General features: G+C 41.3%; 1 protein-coding gene across 3 annotated transcripts in view; it reads right to left on the minus strand.

The window, feature by feature from the left end:
• The window catches only part of CLTCL1 (clathrin heavy chain like 1), a 105,161-nt gene extending 88,192 nt beyond the window's left edge, over nucleotides 1-16,969 (minus strand). Inside the window, exons 1-2 of one of the 3 annotated variants that reach the window (XM_058692973.1) lie at nucleotides 16,654-16,969; nucleotides 5,612-5,819 (exon numbers count right to left, since the gene is read on the minus strand). In XM_058692973.1, the coding sequence (XP_058548956.1) occupies nucleotides 5,612-5,819; nucleotides 16,654-16,695 (250 nt within the window). In that variant the 5' untranslated portion in view covers nucleotides 16,696-16,969. Of the gene's footprint in view, nucleotides 1-5,235; nucleotides 5,345-5,611; nucleotides 5,820-16,653 lie in introns of those variants that run through there. The other 2 variants (XM_058692971.1, XM_058692972.1) reach the window with 2 other exon arrangements.
• Between the last annotated feature and the right edge of the window lie 2,568 nt (nucleotides 16,970-19,537).

Raw genomic sequence — 19,537 nt, forward strand, 5'->3', positions numbered from 1 at the left:
AAATGAAGAAAAACCTAACACTCTTATCTCATGCCATACACAAAAAGTAACTTAAATCAGACTATGCACCTACATGTAAGCATTAAAACCATAAAACCATTAGAAGAAAATATAGAAAATCATCATGACTTTGCACTCCTAGGGTAAGCATTCCTGGGTAAGACTCCAAAATCAAGATCCATTAAAGAAAAAAAGTGGTAATCCGGACTTTATCAAAAATAAAAAATGTTTTCTTCAAAAGATATATTAGGAAAATAAAAAGAAGAGCTACAAATTAGGAGAAAATATATGCAGATCACACAATTGATAAATGATTTATAACCAGAATATACAAAGCACTCTTAAAATTCAATAATAAGACAAATAAGCCTATTAAGAAATGGGCAGGGCCACCTGGATGACTTAGCCAGTTTAAACATTCCACTCTTGATTTGGGTGAGCCCAATAAGTGAGTCATGATCTCACAGTTGGTGAGAATGAGTCCCGAGTTGGTCTCTATGCTGACAGAGCAGAACCTTCTTGGAATTCTCTCTCTCCCTCTCTTTCTCTCTGCCCCTCCCTCGCTTGTGCTCACATTGTCTCTCTAAATAAGTAAACAAACTTAAAAAAAACCTTTAAAAAATGGGCAAAAGGTTTGAAGACATTTCTCTAACAAGATACATGAATGGCAAAAAAAAAAAAAAGACATATAAATGACAAATAACAACATGAAAAGAAAAGACACTTAATATCATTAGGCATTACAGAAATGCAAATTAAAACCACCATGAGGTATCCATAGGTAGCCTCTGGAATTACTTTAATAAAAAAGACAATATCAAGTGTTGCATACATGTTACAAAAACTAGACTCCTCATACACTGTTGGCAGAAATGTAAAATGGTACAGTCACTCTAGAAAACAGTTTGGTAGTGCCTTAAAGAACTAAAAAAATTTACTGTATGATCCAGCAATTCTACTCCTAGGTATTTACCCAAGAAAAATGGAAATATACATCTACAAAGACTTGTAGGAAAGTGTTCACAGCAGCAATATTCTTAATGGCCAAAAACTAGCACCAATTCAAATGTCCCTAAACGGATAAATGAATAAACAAAATGCGATATATCCATGGAATAATAAAGTTGGAATTTTACTCAACCATAAAAATGAACTAACTACTGATACAAGTTACAATGTAGATGAACCTGAAACATACTATGCTAATTGAAGGAAGCCAGATGTAAAAGATTGTATGTTGTATGATTTCTTTATTTGTAATGTCCAGAAATGGCAACTCTACAGAGTCAGGAAACAGATCAGTAGCTGCCTAGGGTTAAAGGTAGAAGTGAAGAATGACTGCAGACAGGAACAAAGGAACTTTTTGGGATAGCAGAAATTTTCTAAAACCAGAGCATGGTGATAGTTCCACAACTCAATAAATTTTTTAACACTGACTTTTATTTTTTATTTATTTCTCACTTTTATTTATTTATTTGAGAGAGAGAGAACGTGTGCAGGCACTTGGGGGAAAGGCAGAGAGAGACGGAGAGAGAGAATCTTAAACAGACTCCATGCTCAGTGCAGAGCCCAACTCAGGGCTTGATCTCACAACCATGAGATTATGACCTGAGCTGAAATCAAAAGTCAGGCGCTTAACCAATTGAGCCGCCCAGGCACCCTGACAACTCAATAAATCTACTAAAAGTCACTGAACTGTACACTTATAATAAATGAATTTCCTGGCATGTAAATTATACCTGAAAAAAATGGTTAAGAAAGAAAAAAGTGACTGGATTAGAAGTTCAACTATAGGATAGAGGTACCTTTTAGTTTCAAATAGCCGGGGATCATATAAGAAATTTCCTCTAATTCAAAAACTTGTCAAGGTGTCACTAGACTGGTTAAAAAGGACTTGTTTTACATGAGGTACAAAATATTTAGTGACACAAAAAGAATTAAAAAAAAAATAAAAGGGACCAACCTCCTTTGGGAATGAATCCTCTGTCAGATTCCAATTGTCAGGGTGAAGAATGTGCTACCGCAAGGGGGTACCATCCCACCACCTCTCCCCTCCCGACCTGGGTCAAGTGCTAACTGCTAGGCTGGCACTGTATAGCCTATACTCAATCTACCTCTAAAAATTAAGGGGAAAAGGTAGAGTTTGTAAAAAGAAACACAAATGACTACTCAAAGTGCTATGTTTCATAATAACAGTAAGAAATATACTCGGGCCAATAATGCAAGTAGTCAGGAAACTTCTTTATAGGGGCATACAAGATCTCTGTCACATATTTGTCTGTTTTTACAACTTTTAAAAAATATATAAACCATTCTTAGCTTGGGGCTGTACAAAAACAACAGGTTACCTATCCCTCACTTAGAGTATTAATGTTTCATTAAGATGATGAGCAACAGATGAGGAATTCTACCCCCATTTCCTGTCAAGGGTAAAAATGTATCTCTGGTTTTAAAATATTCACTACAAAAGCATCAGTAGAGACAGTCTGAAGAAAGTGTGGGTAAGTGAATCTGCTCCAGGCTTCTCCAGAAGGATGGGCAGTGGCATGGGCTGAGGACCTCAGGAGCTCTCAGCCAGATAAAAGGACAGACTGCAAAGGCAGACCTTTTTATTTTTTTTTTAATTTTTTTTTAACGTTTATTTATTTTTGAGACAGAGAGAGACAGAGCATGAACGGGGGAGGGGCAGAGAGAGAGGGAGACACAGAATCGGGAGCAGGCTCCAGGCTCTGAGCTATCAGCCCAGAGCCCGATGCGAGGCTCGAACTCGCGGACCGCGAGATCGTGACCTGAGCTGAAGTCGGACACTTAACCGACTGAGCCACCCAGGCGCCCCAAGGCAGACCTTTTTAAAAAAGAGGTACGTCTCATGAAGAGCCCTTTTCCCATCACAAGACTTCACCAGCCAAAATGGGTAGTCTGTGAGATTTAAGACCAGGACCCTTGACTTCACTTTCATGCTTTCACACTGGCACCTATGGAACTAAGTCATGTGAAACAATAAAATTATAATTAAATTAAATTAAATTAAATTTTAAATTTAATTAAATTAAATTTAATTTTTAAATTTTAAATTAAATTAAATTTAATTAAATTTAGCCATTGTACAAATATCTTTTTTTTTTTTTTAAGACACTTTTGCTTATTTTGGTCTAGGGTCTTTGAAACACACCACCAACACTTGCCAAAAATTTGTACTACAAGGGTCCAAGGTTATCCTAACAGCCACAAGATTGTAATAAAAACAGAATAAATACTTAAAATTATATAACTTTGGTTCCACAGCTCACACTTCCTCATGCAAAAGAAAATAGCAGTCAACTGCCATAGATGAAGCAATTCATATGAACACTGAGAATGAGAAAAAAAAAAAAAAGAGCAGCGCCTGCCATCAGGAAGCTGGCCAGACCTCACAGTCAAACCATACTGCTCTCCTAGTGGACATAAACCATCTCAGAGGACACCAACCTCAGACAAGTCCCTCTGAGACCATGATAAAGTGAGACAAAGCAAGGCTGCTTCAGAATCTTATCTAAGTACAGACAAAAACAAGGTAACTGGGAAACCCACAAAATACCAAACAGCCATTCTCTTGGCTGAAATGCATGACTGCTACTTCTTTAACCAATTCCAGCTTTATCCTCACTCTAGTCTGCCCTTCCCCTATAGGTAAGATTTACTGAGACACCTAATCATAAAATTACCCCCACTTTCTAACAGCATCCAATATTTCTTTTTTTAATGTTTATTTTTGAGAGAGAGAGAGAGAGAGAGAGAGAGAGAGAGAGAAAGAGAGAATGGGGGAAGGGCAGAGAGAGGGAGACACAGAATCTGAAGCAGGCTTCAGGCTCTGAGTTATCACCACAGAGCCCAATTCGGGACTCAAACTCACGAACCATGAGATCATGACCTGAGCTGAAGTCAGACATTTAACTGACTGAGACACCTAGGTGACCCTAACAACATCCAATCTATAGCAAACTCCTGTTTCCTTAGACCATCCCCCAAATCACCCAACTGAAGCCCAAATCCTACAAAAGTTTCTTTCTAACACTCTCTATTAATACTGTGACACCTCCCAGCTCCCCATGGTGTGATTTCTCTCTCACTTAAACAAGTAGTAAACCCAACTTGTTCAACTTCGGGTGTGTTGCCACTTCAGTTGGAGGGATTGAGAGCATGTAAATACCGAGTTCTCTCCACTCTCCTACCACACTCCAACAACTCCCTCTAGGAGATCCACAGTGCACACTGGTATAGAGAATCATATTAGAGGACCAGGAAGACTAAATTGCTGGTTGTCTCTCAGACCCACTTAGAATACCAAACAGCAAACACCACAACAGATAAGGTCTCTCAAAAGTATTGCAAAATAGGGGTACCTGGCTGGCTCATTTGGTAGAACATGTGACTCTCAATCTCAAGAGTCATGAGTTCAAGCCTGACATTAGGCATGGAGCCTACTTTTAAAAAATTAATTAACTAAAAAAAAAAAAAAAAAGTACTGCAAAACAGAAAATGCAGAAGAACCAAAACAATCATGAAGAATCCATAGGGGTGCCTGGGTAGCTCAGTCTGTTAAGCATCCGACTCCTGATTTTGACTCAGGTTATGATGCCACAGTTCAGGGATCAAGCCCCACATTGGGCTCTGCTTGGAATTCTTTCTCTCCGTCTCTCTCTGTCCCTCCACCAGGGGCACTCTTGCTCTCTCTCTCCAAATAAATAAACTTTTTAAAAATAAATAAATAAATCCATAAAAGTTAGCAATTTCTTCAATTAAAATTAGTTTACATCTTTTACACTACATGTTCAAAAAATACTTTGATAAGAAATAGAGTTCACAGAAAAAAAGTCATTTGAATAAAAAAATTAGCTATTTTTTTTAAATAGAAAGGTTATAACTCCCATATGTCCATTTACCTACTGAAAGGACAAAGTAGACCCTATTTCTGTAACAAAACAGAAGCACAGGCAAAGCTAATATTTGGCATTCACAAATTTTAGCTCCAGAAAGAGTTTTCACTTTTCAAGGTAAGTGATAATACATTTTGCATTAAATATTAACAAGTCCACTATATACATAATCCTTTCAATTTCCCAAATCATAGATTCTATATTCTCAAAGTAACTAGAAGATTTCAAGCATCCAACATCCCCCTGAGTTCAGGGGAAGTAAAATTCTATTTATCAACAACTATACTGTCCTCAATGTGTTTCACAAGAGAAGCAGTACCTTGGCATACTCTAGGATCCCTGGAGCGCCACTGTAAAGCAGTCCATTATGAGGTCAAGGGCACCACATAGCCCAACTGGTAAACATGTGCAGAGTAGTGTTGGCCTTTCCAGATGTAGCAGCCATGAGGATGAGACACTGGGCATGCACTCCCTCATGTATGTAGCAGTATGCATGATGTCACAAAAAGCCCAGGTGCTCATGGGCCTCTCATTAAATAAGGTATGCAAAACAGCCTTGGCTAAAACGTTTGTAATTAAGTTTAGTATTATCGATGACACTTGGCTGTAAATTTATTGACAGCCGTCTGATATGTAAGGTAACAAATCAGGTAAAGTGAGGTAAAATTCCTTTCTGAAAATACTATCAGGCTTACCTTTCAAAGCTATCACCTTAGAGGCTGGATTCATGATGGCACTTTCTGCAGAGATGGGCCGTCTGATTGGTGCCATTGGATCACTCATGTCAACAATCACTACCTGTGCCTGCTCACCAACCTTTTCTCGGACACATATAAACTTATCAGATTCCATGGTCAGTGTGCTGAATCCAATGTTGGCTGGATTAATTCCCAGGTTTTGGAGCTAAAGAGAAAAAGAAAACATTTGATTAAAATTAAGTTTTTCCTCTCTGAAACACAGTATATCTAGTCCATTATTTAGCAAAGTCTAATAGAAGGAAGAAAAGTAAAACAAGAGTTTAGAAAAAACTTGGGGGCACCTGGGTGGCTCAGTCTGCTGAGTGTCCAATTCTTGGTTTCCGCTCAGGTCATGATCTCATGGTTCGTGAGTTTGAGCTCTGTGTTAGGTTCTGCGCTGACACCACAGAGTCTGCTTGGGATTTTCTCTCTCCCTCTCTTTCTCTGCCCCTCCCTTGTGCTCACTCTCTCTCTCTCTCTCAAAATAAATAAACTTTTTAAGGAAAAGGAGTTTAGAAAAAACTTGGCATTAAATAACTGAGGCAAACATTGACTTGTATTTCTATACCTTTAATAGGTACAGGCAATGCATCAACAGGAGGCTGTGAGTCAAATCTCAAGGGGCTTATAATCATACAGACTGATGAAAACACACAAGAATAAGGATAATGCCAGGAAGAGGGAAGGATGCCTTGAGCAATACAGACAGGTAGACATCAGCTGGGAGGGGGTGGAGGAGCCCACAAAGAATAACTCACAGATAAACCCACAGTTGAGGAGAGCCTCAGCAAGAAGGTGGTCTTGGAGAGGTGAAGGCAGGGGAAAAGAGGGGAAAGGAAGAAAACAAAAACCAGTTTCTCCAAAAGCAAACAGTAACAAAGATCTAGCCAAGAGTTTTTCTTTTCCTTAAAGCAACCCCACATATATTTGATTTAATTTCTCAGTCAGTTTAAATATTTCTTGGCATGTCCAAGGAAAAGTCAACAGGTCTGGTACATCTTTGGAGGTAGATGGATTGCTTGACCTTGTGTAAAACTTAAATCAGGCACCTTTCTTCAAAGGTCACTTTATACATAGTGCTTGGTTTAAATAAGAACCAAGTTTATTGGGGCGCCTGGGTGGCGCAGTCGGTTAAGCGTCCGACTTCAGCCAGGTCACGATCTCGCGGTCCGTGAGTTCGAGCCCCGCGTCAGGCTCTGGGCTGATGGCTCGGAGCCTGGAGCCTGTTTCCAATTCTGTGTCTCCCTCTCTCTCTGACCCTCCCCCATTCATGCTCTGTCTCTCTCTGTCCCAAAAATAAAAATTAAAATTAAAAAAAAAAAAAAAGAACCAAGTTTATTAATGAGATAAACTTCAATGAAAAACCCTGGGAAAACACACACTCAAGAGAACCATGCTTATATCTATAAAATTCCCCTGCCCCAATTTACCTTACAAGGCACCTTTGTTTCTAAACATTTTTCTGCTCAACCCAAACCTTACTGCTATTGACTAGACTCTTAGTTACCCTGTGTGATCTTGTATAAAAGTTTATGCTAGCAACAAAGATTGGGAACCACTTGTTAAAAATAATGATCAGTCTTTAGAAGAAGCACAAATAAGGCTATTCATACTGCCAGTATAATTCTTTATTCTATCATTTTATTCCCCAATGAACTCCTTAAAAGCAAGGATTACATCTTATTTGTCTCTTGTGGTACAGATTCTAGCACATATTTAATATTCCAGCTGCTGAGCAGGCTGCAGGACAACAGGTCACCTTATCTGACCTTTCTGCTAACCCAGGAGGGAAGTATGCTATGCACAACTTACACTAGTACAACACAAGACTTTTAGGTTAAGAAATCTTCCCAAAGCCACACTGCTGATTAATGATGGAGACAGGTGTGAATAAAGCTTGTATTCTAAACCACAATACTGTTGTTTGAAATTCACATTTTATTTTCACACATCTGAAGCAGGAGCTTAATGTAGTAAATGCAGTAGTATAGTGAATCAAAGTTGAGACTTTCTCACAGCAAGTAATTTTCATACATTAATTTCATGAGTACTGAACACATGCTACCCGCTAATCACTAACTCTGAAAACAGTAAGATATATAAGATATAGTCACACCATCCAGAGCCCACAGACCATGGAGACTAACAATTATCAGTAGGTTGAACTATATGAAGTTGCTGATAGGGAGACAATGAAAAGTTCCTTTGGGGGCAGAGAGAGGGAAAGAAACAACAGGGTGAAAGAATGTTCCCAGGAGACCTACCTAGTCTTCCTTTTTTTTTTTTTTTTTTTAAATAAGCATTATACTATATAAGCATATAGTAACATTTGGAGAGCCCCCTAACACTCAAGCACCCAACACCCAACACTGTTAAATCTTTACATTTCAAAAAAAAAAAAAAATCTTTACATTTCAGAGCCATACACTTAAGTGGGCCTACATTTTCTAAATTTTCACTTTATTCTTAGTTTGGGGATGTTGGGTTAATATGGCAACATTCTGATTTCAACTCCAAATATCATCAAGAATTTGTACCCAATCTCTTGAGTACAGTAAGTTCTTAAATATTAATGATTATGTCCAGTTCCTTACACAAAAGCATATGCACACATTCAAGGTACTTGGAAAAGGTAAAAGTACCTCACAAAGGAAGACGCTGTTTTAACAGCTGAGAACAGTGTACCCAAAAATAAGTCAGAGACTATTAGAACTAGAAGGAAGAAGGTGGTTCTCAACCAGGGGCAGTATCCTGCAGTCTCTGGAAACAATCAGGGGCAATCTGAATTGTACAATGACTAGAGAACACTACTAGTATTTAGTGGGCTGGGGCCAGGCATGCCAAACACAGGACAATCCCACAAAAAAGAACTTTTAGATATAAAATAGCAAATACCACTGAGTTTTACTCTATATGCAGAAACAGAGTCCCAGAGAAGTGGTGTGCCCAAAGTCATGTTTTCTCATTAGTTAATAGCTACAACTAAGGACTCCTGATTCCTAGAATAATTATTCTGAAAGGCAACACAGCTACACATTTAAAACAACGTATATACAAGTTAGGCAAAAGTACACAAGATATTATTTAATAATCTTTTTCAGTTCTTAAGACCTGCAATTAAATGAATCCAAATTCAAATCTGACACTGGGGAAAACATAAAAAGAAATTACTCATCCGACAACTCTGTGGTTTCTATATTTAAGGGGCTTAGGGACAACAGTATGACTGGGAAGGCTGCAGCTGTGTTTATACAGGGCTGTTGGTGAAAACACCAACTGACCATACCAAAGAGCCAGAATGTTCAGTTGCAATAATATCCCAGGTTTTCATGTCTCTTGTCTCTGAAGATGCTAGTCCTTTCTCCTTCTGTATATATTTCCTCAGGCTCATTCACTGCCTTATCACAGTGCCCATCAGGTGGACATTCAATAATTAATTAGTAAAGAAGTTACTAGTTTTAGGCAGTCAAGAAAATAATTTAATTTTTAAAAATAGATTTTGTATGTCAAACTTACCACAAGCTTTCTCTTAGCTTAAAGAGGGAGCCTTGTAAATGAGGACCTATGAAGAATGAGGACCTATGAAGAATGAGGACACAGAGGTCTTTTCTAGAACTATCCTAAAATTCTAAGACTAGATTAGTTCAGAACAGTTTAAAAACTACATCTGTGTAGTGCTTTACAGAACCTCTCTCAAATTACACCAATGTAGGTTTTCTGTATTTTAAAACCAACACATAAGACCCTATATTTATACGTGTTAAATGTCAACTAGTTGGATGCCTGCCTGTCAAGATCTCCTTGAATACTAATTTTGTCACTGAACTTTGCTAGCCCAGCTCTGCGGCATCCTTCTTCAGCCAGCCAAGAGTTATGGTAATCTCTCCCTGGCATGGAGGCCACCAGCAGGCCTTAAGCAAGAGAAGCAAAAGAAGAAAATAAGGAATAGACTGAAAGCAACAGATTCAACGAAGAAAGCAATGAAATACTTACAGGATGGGGGGCGGGGGGCGGGGGACAGGGTGTCAACAACTACTGCCCCAGAAGAATATCAGTAAGCAATACTGTCAAATATATGCTGCAATCTTTATATAATCTTAAAAGAAAGATCTTCAAATTCTGTTAAGTTACAAAAGTAAAAGGAGGGAATTTCATGGCAGGATTGAAAGAGATATGGTTTCCTTAATAGTGGTTTCTTCTGGGAAAAGGGACCCAAAGTTTGAACAGAAAGGTTTAATTTTCATTTATACTATTCTTCCTATGTGTATGTATTACTTTAAAACTTGTTCCAAGCAGACTTTGCCCCAGCTACAGAATGTTTAAGAAACTGGTGGAGAGGGACCTTGACTAAGATCTTAGTACATAGTAACTCTTTTAATCCAATAAACTCAAAAAGTACTGAGAATCTTGTGCAGTTCAAGGATTCTGAACATTTAAATATGTTCTATGATCATAATTTATTCTTCCAAAGAGGACTTACCCAAATTCATTTTATTCATTCATTCATATATAAAATACATATATGTGTGTGTGTGTGTGTATACACATACACACACATACATACATACATACATACAGGGAGAGAGAGAGAGAGAGACAGCACATGAGCAGGGAGAGGGGCAAAGGAAAACAGACTCTTAAGCAGGCTCTACGCTCAGCATGGAGCTCAACGCAGGGCTTGATCCCATGTCCCTGGGATCATGACCTGAGCTAAAAGCAAGAGTCAGACACTCAACTGACTGAGCCACCCAGGCACCCCTTGCCCAAATTCGTTTAATATTTGCTCACTTACCATACCACTGTTGTGGACAATCTCACAAAGGCTGACCCTTCCACACACCCTGGGTGACCACTTTGTAAATAAGAAAGTCAGAAGGTAAATGATTGGCCTAGTATCTACTTCCAATACAAGGATCATTACCAACAGGCAAAATTTAACAGCTTACACAAGACCTTAAAAACATTTATATGGGTGCACAATTTCAGTACACAAGGAGCCTACTGTTGTTTGTCTTAGTGTACCAAAAACCGTTTCACAAAATGGCAATCTAAACCAAACATGTAGTAGGCTGTGAGTACACTGTCACCTTTCAGAGTGACTCCCCAGGGTCTCTCCAGCAGACGCAGGTGCTCATGAATTGTTTTCAGTTCAAGCTCAATCTACTCTTTAGAGTGCTGCCTTTCCTACTCACATGTAAAAGGCTTCAAACAACAAACTCTTTCTTTAATTATGAATGACTAAAGATTGATTCAATCCAGCTGCGTGTGAGACTCATCTGGAAAGAAAGGCCAAAGTCCTCACTTCTCAGAGATTCTGATTTAGTGTTTAATGTAGGCACCTACAGAGATGGGCTGGGAAGCACTGATTAAGACTAGTGACCACCTTGCTCCTATAAGTAAATTATATGTAAAATAGACCACCTCGGCAGACTCTGTATCTGTTTTTTGTTTGTTTTTTTATTTTTATTTAGACTCTGTATCGTTAAGAACATCACCTCAGAGATATGCTACATAATTGAAACCTTGAGGAAACATGTTTATATGTTCTCTGTTTATTGAGCTGTGCCACATTTCAAAACTCTTACAGCCATTCCTCTTCTGAATCAAGGTGTCATTAGTTCCTAGTCCTGTCTCTATTTTCAGCACAAACAGCAACAACCTTCAAACTTAGATATCTGAATATAAAAAAAGTTCAAACAGTACAGGGGCGGCTGGGTGGCTCAGTCAGTTGAGCAGCCCACTTCAGCTTAGGTCATGATCTCACCGTTTGTGGGTTCGAGCCCTGCATCGGGCTCTGTGCTGACAGCTCAGAGCCTGGAGCCTGCTTCAGATTCTATGTCTCCCTCTCTCTCTGCTCCTCCCTTGTTTGTGCTTTGTCTCTCTCTCTCTCTCTCTCAAAAATAAATAAACATTAAAAAAAAGTTCAAACAGTACATATAATACAAGAAAAATATTTCTGCAGAACTAGTCATCCTCTCAAAACCAGGGTGACAGGATAAATAAAGCTAAATAAATTGCTGCAATCTTAAGCTGAAGTGGAAGGAATGCTTTATTACAATGCATTAGATATAAAAGTACAGCTTCTGCTTTGGGCACACTCCTGAAAAATTGACCGTAGAATAAAAGTTCCTATACACTGATTTCTACTTTCCCACTGACCATTAGAAAACTATTGTTTTTCCTCTGGGGAAAATCTGGCCCAAGAATTTTCTTTATAGTTTTACAAACAAAACACAAAAATAATTCTTTCATGAGGGACACCTAAGTACCTCAGTCAGTTAAGTGTCCGACTCTTGATTTTGGCTCAGTTCATGATCTCGCAGTTTGTGAGATGGAGCCCCATGTCAGGCTCTATGCTGACAGCATGGAACCTGCATGGGATTTTCTCTCTCCCTCACTCACTGCCCCACTTCCACTATCTCTCTCTCAAAAATAAATAAACTTAAAAAAAAAAAAAGAAAAGGATTTCCAGGGGCTCCTGGGTAGCTCAGTCAGTTAAGCATCTGACTTTGGCTCAGGTCACGACTCACAGTTTGTGGGTTTGAGCTCCACGTTGGGCTCTGTGCTGACACCTCAGAGCCTGGAGCCTGCTTCAGATTCTGTGTCTTCCCCTCTCTCTGTTCCTCCTCTGCTTGCTCTTGCTCTCTCTCTCTCTCTCAGAAATAAATGTTAAAAAAATTTTTTTAAAGAATTTTCATATGAAACAAACCAAAATTAAAAACAGGAAAAAACCCAATTAGATTCACAAATATTAAGTGATGTGATAGACAGAAACCATATTACTTAATGGGGCAGAAACAAAATGTCAGTGTGACAGGCAGGAGTACTCTCCACAAAGTAGACTTACAGTAAATTGTCACAGGTGAGCTATACGGAGTGTCTAGAAAGGCCTACCAACTTTGTCATTAGACAATCTACATTTTAACTAATCAGTCATCAGCTATACAAACATTTTAGTATGAGATTGACTTCATTCCTTCAAAGATTTCAGGGCCTATTATGTACCAGGCAGTGACAATACAACTGCAGATAGAAGGAGATCCTGAGCCTGCAGTCCAGTAAGGAAAGTGACCACTTATACACCATACAGTTACCTCCATCATGAAGGAAGCCCCAAAGCCATGGGGGCGCACAGGAAGGGCTCCTAATTCTGACAAATCAGGGACAGCTTTCTATCATTCAAGCAGATAGATACCAGAGGGCTAAGTAGGACTTGGCTGGGTAATGTCTGAGGGGAAGAATGTTCTGGAAAGAGGCAACAGCATGTGCAAAAGCCCACAGGTAAGAATACTGGGCTCCAGAGAAGGCCCTGGAGGACAAGATGGGGGAGCAGCAAGACAGCTGAGCAGGTGCTGGATTAGGCAGGGCTTTACAGGACATTTGGGAGTCTGGCATTTTCATCCTGGAAGAAGGAAGCGTTCATTGATGAACTTTAAGCAGATGTTTAACCTTTGCGATCTCTTTGCCTGTGTGCTAGAAAACAGAGGGCAAGACTTGAGGTAGGTGACCAGAGACAAAGTTAGTGCAGTCATCTAGGTGAGGAATGTTGGCATAGTCCGGGGTCATATCAGTTATGATGAGAATGGCAGAATGATGCCCAAAATAAATAGAAAGAAGAACCAAAAGGTTAGGAAGAAGTCATGGCTGTCTCCTAGGTTCATGGCTGGACACTGGAGAAGATACATGTTTGGTGAGAAAGAAGAACCCTATTTTGGAACATGTTATGTTTGAAGAACCTACGGATCATGCAATGGCCTTATCTAACAGAGAGCTGTCATAATGCCAATAACTGACAAGAACAGAATATTTTATTATGTACTGACACTGTCCCACACCTTATTTTATCACATTTATTAACTCAAAACCTCACAATAACTCTATCAGGTAAAAACTATACCTTTTATCTCTATATTACAATTACAGAGATGGAGGCACAAAATGTTTACAAAATTTCCCTAATTCACTTGACCAGTAAGGGCCTGAGTCCAGATTCAAACCCTTACATTTGGCCTCAGTCTGTGCTTTTCACCAAAGGCTGCTATTGTCTCTCTCACATGCATCTCTGAGGCTCAGCAAAAAATATGCAGCCTGCATGGAAACACTGAGCATATGGGAATACATACAAATCACCCAGTAGAGCATACAGAATGAAAAGATAAAGGGGCTCAAGAAAGACCCCAGGCATATGCCTAAGAAGAGCCCACAAAGGAAACTGGGGTGTGGGCACAGAGGTAGGAGAAACCTTTGGGACACTGTGGTATAACCAAAAGCAATACAGAAAGGGACATGAGGAGGCAGTAAAGCACAGTGTCAAATGCATCAGATGTCTGTGATGCTGGGGTTGGAGTTTATTATTTTTTTGTAGCAGGGATTGGCAAACTACAGACTGTTTTTGCATGGCCCAACTAAAATGGGTTTTACATTTTTTAGATGGTTTAAAAAAAAAGGAGGAAGGGGGTGCCTGGGTGGCTCAGTCAGTTAAGCGTCTAACTTTGGCTTGGGTCATGATCTCACAGTTCATGGGTTCGAGCCCTGCATCGGGCTCTGGGCTGGCAGTGCACAGCCTGCTTGGGATTCTCTCTCCTTCCCTCTATTTCTGCTCTTCCCCAACTCATGCTTTCTCTCTCTCTCAAATAAATAAATTAAAAAAAAATGTTTCTCATTTTTAAAAAAAGGGAAAAATATGTGACAAGAGACAATATGTGGCCCTCAAAGGCCTAACATACCTATTATCTGGTCCTTTACAAAAAAGTTTGCATGATGACTTGTGACCTTGGCAAGAACAGGTGCAGGGGAACAGTGGAGGCAAAAATCAGACTGCAGGTTACTGAGGAATATAAGGGAAGTGATGGAAGGATAAAGTAATTCTTCCATGATGTCTAGCTGTGAGGTAAGAGCGTCAAGGAGATAGGAGAGAGGGAGAAGTTTGTTTGCCGTAAAGATGGAGGCAATACCAGGGAAGAAGCCACCACAAGGGAATGGATGAAAACATAGGAAAGAGAAGATGCTACTGAGCAAGGCCCTCCTAAAAGGGGAAGGATGTAGGATCTAGAACACAGAAAAGAGGAGGAACCCCACTTTTGAGATAAAAGGAAGGCAGAAAAGAGTGACTGCAGACAAGTTTGTAAGGCTGCAGGCATGAAGATGAGGAATATCTCAGTTTATGGCTTTTGTTTCTCCAATCATCTGCTGCCAGCAAGGGGGAGTAACAGGATCAGGGATTTAAGGAACAAGCGGAAATTTTGAAATGTCTGCAGCTACAGAGTGTACAGTCTAGAAAAACAAGGAATGCAGAGCAACCTCAATACCCGGTTAATGCTGGAGACCACAAACCACATTTACATGACCTGTATGCTGCAAGCCACAACTATTTTCCAGATAACAAAATGTATCGCTTCAAGAAATGAACTTCGATAGGAATTTAAATGCCTTGCAGCTTACTTGCCTTTCGAAGAGAACATATTTATGTGGCTAAAGCACAGGCTTTGGAATCAGAGATCAGGGTTAGAACCCAAACTGTCACTTATTAGTTGTGTAATTTTACTTGAATTACTTAACCTCTCTGTGCCTCAGTTATGAGAAAGATTAAATGAGATTTATAAAATACATTAGTATAGTGATTTACAAAAGATATGGCTCAATAAATGATCATATTATTATATCGTTATAATGAGCAGCAATGATAGTATTTTGATATTTCACATTACTGTCAGGAGATGGGTATTCAGGAGACTTCTACCTCCACACAACTGCAGCTATATCACTAACCAAGTGACCGCAGCAGGATACTCTGGTTATCAAGTTTCCAATCTGCATAATAAGAGGATCTGACTGTCACTATCAGGGCCTTTCCCATTTGGATAGAGTTAGAAGTGCTCTGTGCTGTGAAAACATGACCTTCCAATCCACCCCATTCCTTGGAATATCACTGTGTAGTACAAAGACCTGAGTCTGAATCCCTCTCTTGTTTCCTGAATGACTGGACCACTTATTTGACATCTTTGTGCCTTGATTTCCTCACCTAGAAAATAAAATAAATCATATGGATCTTATGGGATTGTGATGATTTAACAAAAAGCATAAAGACAATGGAAACTATTCATCTAGCCCCCACCTCCTCATCTATAAAATGAGAATCATATCAGCCTTCACAGGTGTGACATGTACGTGTGATGTGAGTGAAATGTACACTGTGCCAGTACAGAACCCTTGGTCAAACACAGGCAGCCAATCTTTATTTTCGTGAGGCACAACTCTATTAGGAGAACTTAAGATACAACAAACTGGGACCTCATTAAAAAGCTAAACTTGGGGTGGGGGTATCGCATTAAAAGGTGTTATGAAAACACACCATGCTCCCTTTTCCTCTTTGGTCACACGATTTGACCATCCTTCCCCACGAAACCACCCCAGTGGCTGGGGTAGTCAACAGACGCAAACTCAGGTGTAAGGGTCGAGAGATGCAAAAACGGGGAAATTAGGCTCAGACACAGATTTTAGTGGTACAAAGCTTGCGACTAGAATCCGTGTGCACCGCTCGTCAGTCTGGTTAAAGCTCCCATAGGCACTGAAAGGGGACATTTCGGCAGATCTTCGGTTCCCATCACCCGGCGCTCTCAGCCTGCATGCCATCGAGGTCGGAGCCGCCCAGGAAGGACTATCGTCGCTACCGGATAACGGGTTTCTGCGACCAGCACACCTGGCGGGGCCGCACGTGCGGGCCACCGCGCCCTCCCACTGCACCGGCCGGCGCGCCTCGACACCGACCAGCACTCCCGCCCCACCACCCCCCCACGCCAGCCGGCCCGAGTCTGTGCGCTGCGTCGCCTCCACCCGAGTAGGGGTCGAGGGCCAGGGGCTGGAGGTCTGGGCAGCCGGCCAGTCAGCGGCTCCTGCCGGGTCCCTGGAGAGGTGGGGTGGCCGGGGGCGCGGCTGACAGAGGGAGCGCTCGACCCGCAATGGAGTCTGCCCGGCCTCGGTGCCAAGAGCCCGGGCCTCACCTGGAAGTGCTCCTGGAAGCGGATGGGGAGGATCTGCGCCATGGCGGGCGCGGTGCCGAAGCGGCGGCGGAGACAGAAGCGATGGTGGCGGTGGCTGCGGTGGCGGCAGCTCCCCTCACGCTCTGAGACGAGCGGCAGCGGCAGCGGCCGCGCAGGCGCATTACCCCGGCCCGCGTCCGGCACGCGCGCCCCACCGCATAGCCCCTGCGCGGAATCACTCCGCCCGCCGCCTGAGGGTCCGCGAAAAGTAGTTCCGCGCGTAGCCGCACTTCCGGCACCCGGCAGTAAGACCGGGTCTGCCCTTCCCTGGGGTGGTGGTCACGGCTGGTGTGCGCGGGAGAGTGGAGGGGTAGTAAACTAACGCCTGGCCGATGGCCTGGGCAGGTGTGCGCGGGAAAGTGGAGGGGTTCCGGGCTAACCCCTGGCTAGTGCCCAGGAGGGTGTGCGCGGGAAGATCGACTAAGTCTCTGGCTGCAGCAAGCCACTGCTCGGGGCAGGTGTGCACGGACGGGGACTAGGCGTGGGATGCCCTCAGCAAATTTCCTGTGGGATAGGGTTTTCAAACAGGTAAACCAAGACTCGGGACTGCCCTTGCCTAGAGCCTACCATATGTAGGGGGTGGCGGGCAATGGGGGAAGTTCTACCTCAAACTCTGGACAGTTGAGAGACACCCTTTTATTCAGGCACAGATGTCCCAAAACCACCGCGAAAGGAATCTCAGAAGTATGTGTACCCCGCTCCTGTAGGGAACCTTTCCTGGCTCATGCAGTTTCTAGACAGTGCTATATGAGAATATCAGTGCGGAGAGCCTGCAAAGATCACATCTAGCAGCAGATGACCAACCCAAGGCCACTGAGGGTCACCTGGATTGTCTGTGGTCACGCAATAGTAGTAGCAGTTCCGGAACTAGAGTCCACACCTGCTTTGCCCAGGGGTCAGTTGCTTTCTGAGGCACCATTTGACGATGTGTTTTGCATGCAGATGGCTCAGCTGCAAAAAAGAGGTTTGTCAGGGAAGGGAAACCTTTGGTATTCCGTGTACGCATTCCCACAGTGTAATGGATACCCTGTATGCTTCATGTTGCTCACTGGTAATTTTAAGAAATTAATAGTCAACCGTGAATAACACAGTGATTGTGCAATTATTTGCTTTATAATCTAGTATCATCCAAAAATGTGTTAAAAAGAAAACAGACTGCTTACTTTCAAATTAAATCTCTTTTCCAGTGTCAGCCAAAACCTTTGCAGACTGCCCTTTCAACATCTGTGTAGCCTCATCATCTAACAATAGAGCCGACTTTTGCCATGGGTAGTACTACTCAAATCTCTCCATGTTGGCAGTAATGCCTGTGACCCCAAGTACTCTGTACACCAAATGCTTTAGCATTAATAGTATCATTCCCTGGGGCGCCTGGGTGGCGCAGTCGGTTAAGCGTCCGACTTCAGCCAGATCACGATCTCGCGGTCCGTGAGTTCGAGCCCCGCGTCAGGCTCTGGGCTGATGGCTCGGAGCCTGGAGCCTGTTTCCGATTCTGTGTCTCCCTCTCTCTCTGCCCCTCCCCCGTTCATGCTCTGTCTCTCTCTGTCCCAAAAATAAATAAAAAAAAAACGTTGAAAAAAAAAATTTAAAAAAAAAAAAATAGTATCATTCCCTAAACTACCATCTTCCCCCCAGGGAGGGTGAGGCTTAGGGTCAAAACTAAAAACTTACATCCTAGAAGAATTTCAAGAAAATTGTGGTTAAGCAAAATGAAAGGATTGTTAATAAGTCTGGACCTCGCTGTGTGTCTATACTTCTAAAGGAACTAAACATTCTGATTTAAGGATTCTAGTACTCTCACTGCTGGTGAGTGACTTACGTATTATATACTTACATATATAACTGTATATACATATATATATATATATATATATATATACACACACACACACACACACATATATGTGCATATAAATTGTTCATCAGCAGGTCAAAAACTTGGATAATGCTGTGATGGAAGTGTATGAGGAGGGCAATTTTGTGATATTTATGCATGTACACTTTAGTGTTCTACCAAGTGTATCTATTTTACAGTTACTCTTGCAGACCTTCATCCTACAAATAAAATTCCAAGGAAAATTAGCAGTTCATGGTAAAGATAGATAGATAGACAGACAGACAGTCCCAGACACATAACCACTCAGGGAAACAAGCCACTACAACAAAGAACCAGGAAGACCAAGAAGCAAATACAGACTCACAAAAGTTGAGAAAATGAAATTATCACAAACAACTTTTTCATTATTATATTCAATATATTACAAGAGCTAAGCAACAGCTTAAAAATACTTGTGGGGGAAAAATACATGCAGGAAACCTGAAACTAAAGAATGACCAAGCAGACTTGAAAAAGAACCAAATAGAAATTCTAGAAATGGAAAATGTAATAGAGGACAGTAAAGCCTTCGTACAATATTGTAAGTGGGCCCCAAATTCTCTAATTGTATTGTGAGGTAAAATGAGAATAGAGGAAGGACAAGGATGTGAACTGTATCAGTCAAAATCCAGTTAGGAGACAGAAACCACACTAGTTATTTGAACAGAGGGAATTGAATATAAATAAGAGTTAACATGAAATGAAATTATTAATTAAATAACTGCAAGGGTAAAATAAGAGCTCCAAGTTATCATGGAGTTACAAGTGTAGGAATTAGCTACCACTCCTAGAGCTCAAGGATGAATAGAAAGAACCTGGAAATATTCCAACTTAGAGGAAGTCCTCTGCAGAGCTGGAACTCAGGCCTTTGGGGAGAGGGGCAAGCATCTCTAAGCCTAGAGGAAGGGTCTCTATAAGACTTGTACATACACTGCTAGTGAGGGGCAGTGGAGCCAAGACCCAGACCTC

The sequence above is a fragment of the Neofelis nebulosa genome, chromosome 11, assembly GCF_028018385.1.
Source record: "Neofelis nebulosa isolate mNeoNeb1 chromosome 11, mNeoNeb1.pri, whole genome shotgun sequence".
Taxonomy (NCBI): Eukaryota; Metazoa; Chordata; class Mammalia; order Carnivora; family Felidae; genus Neofelis; species Neofelis nebulosa.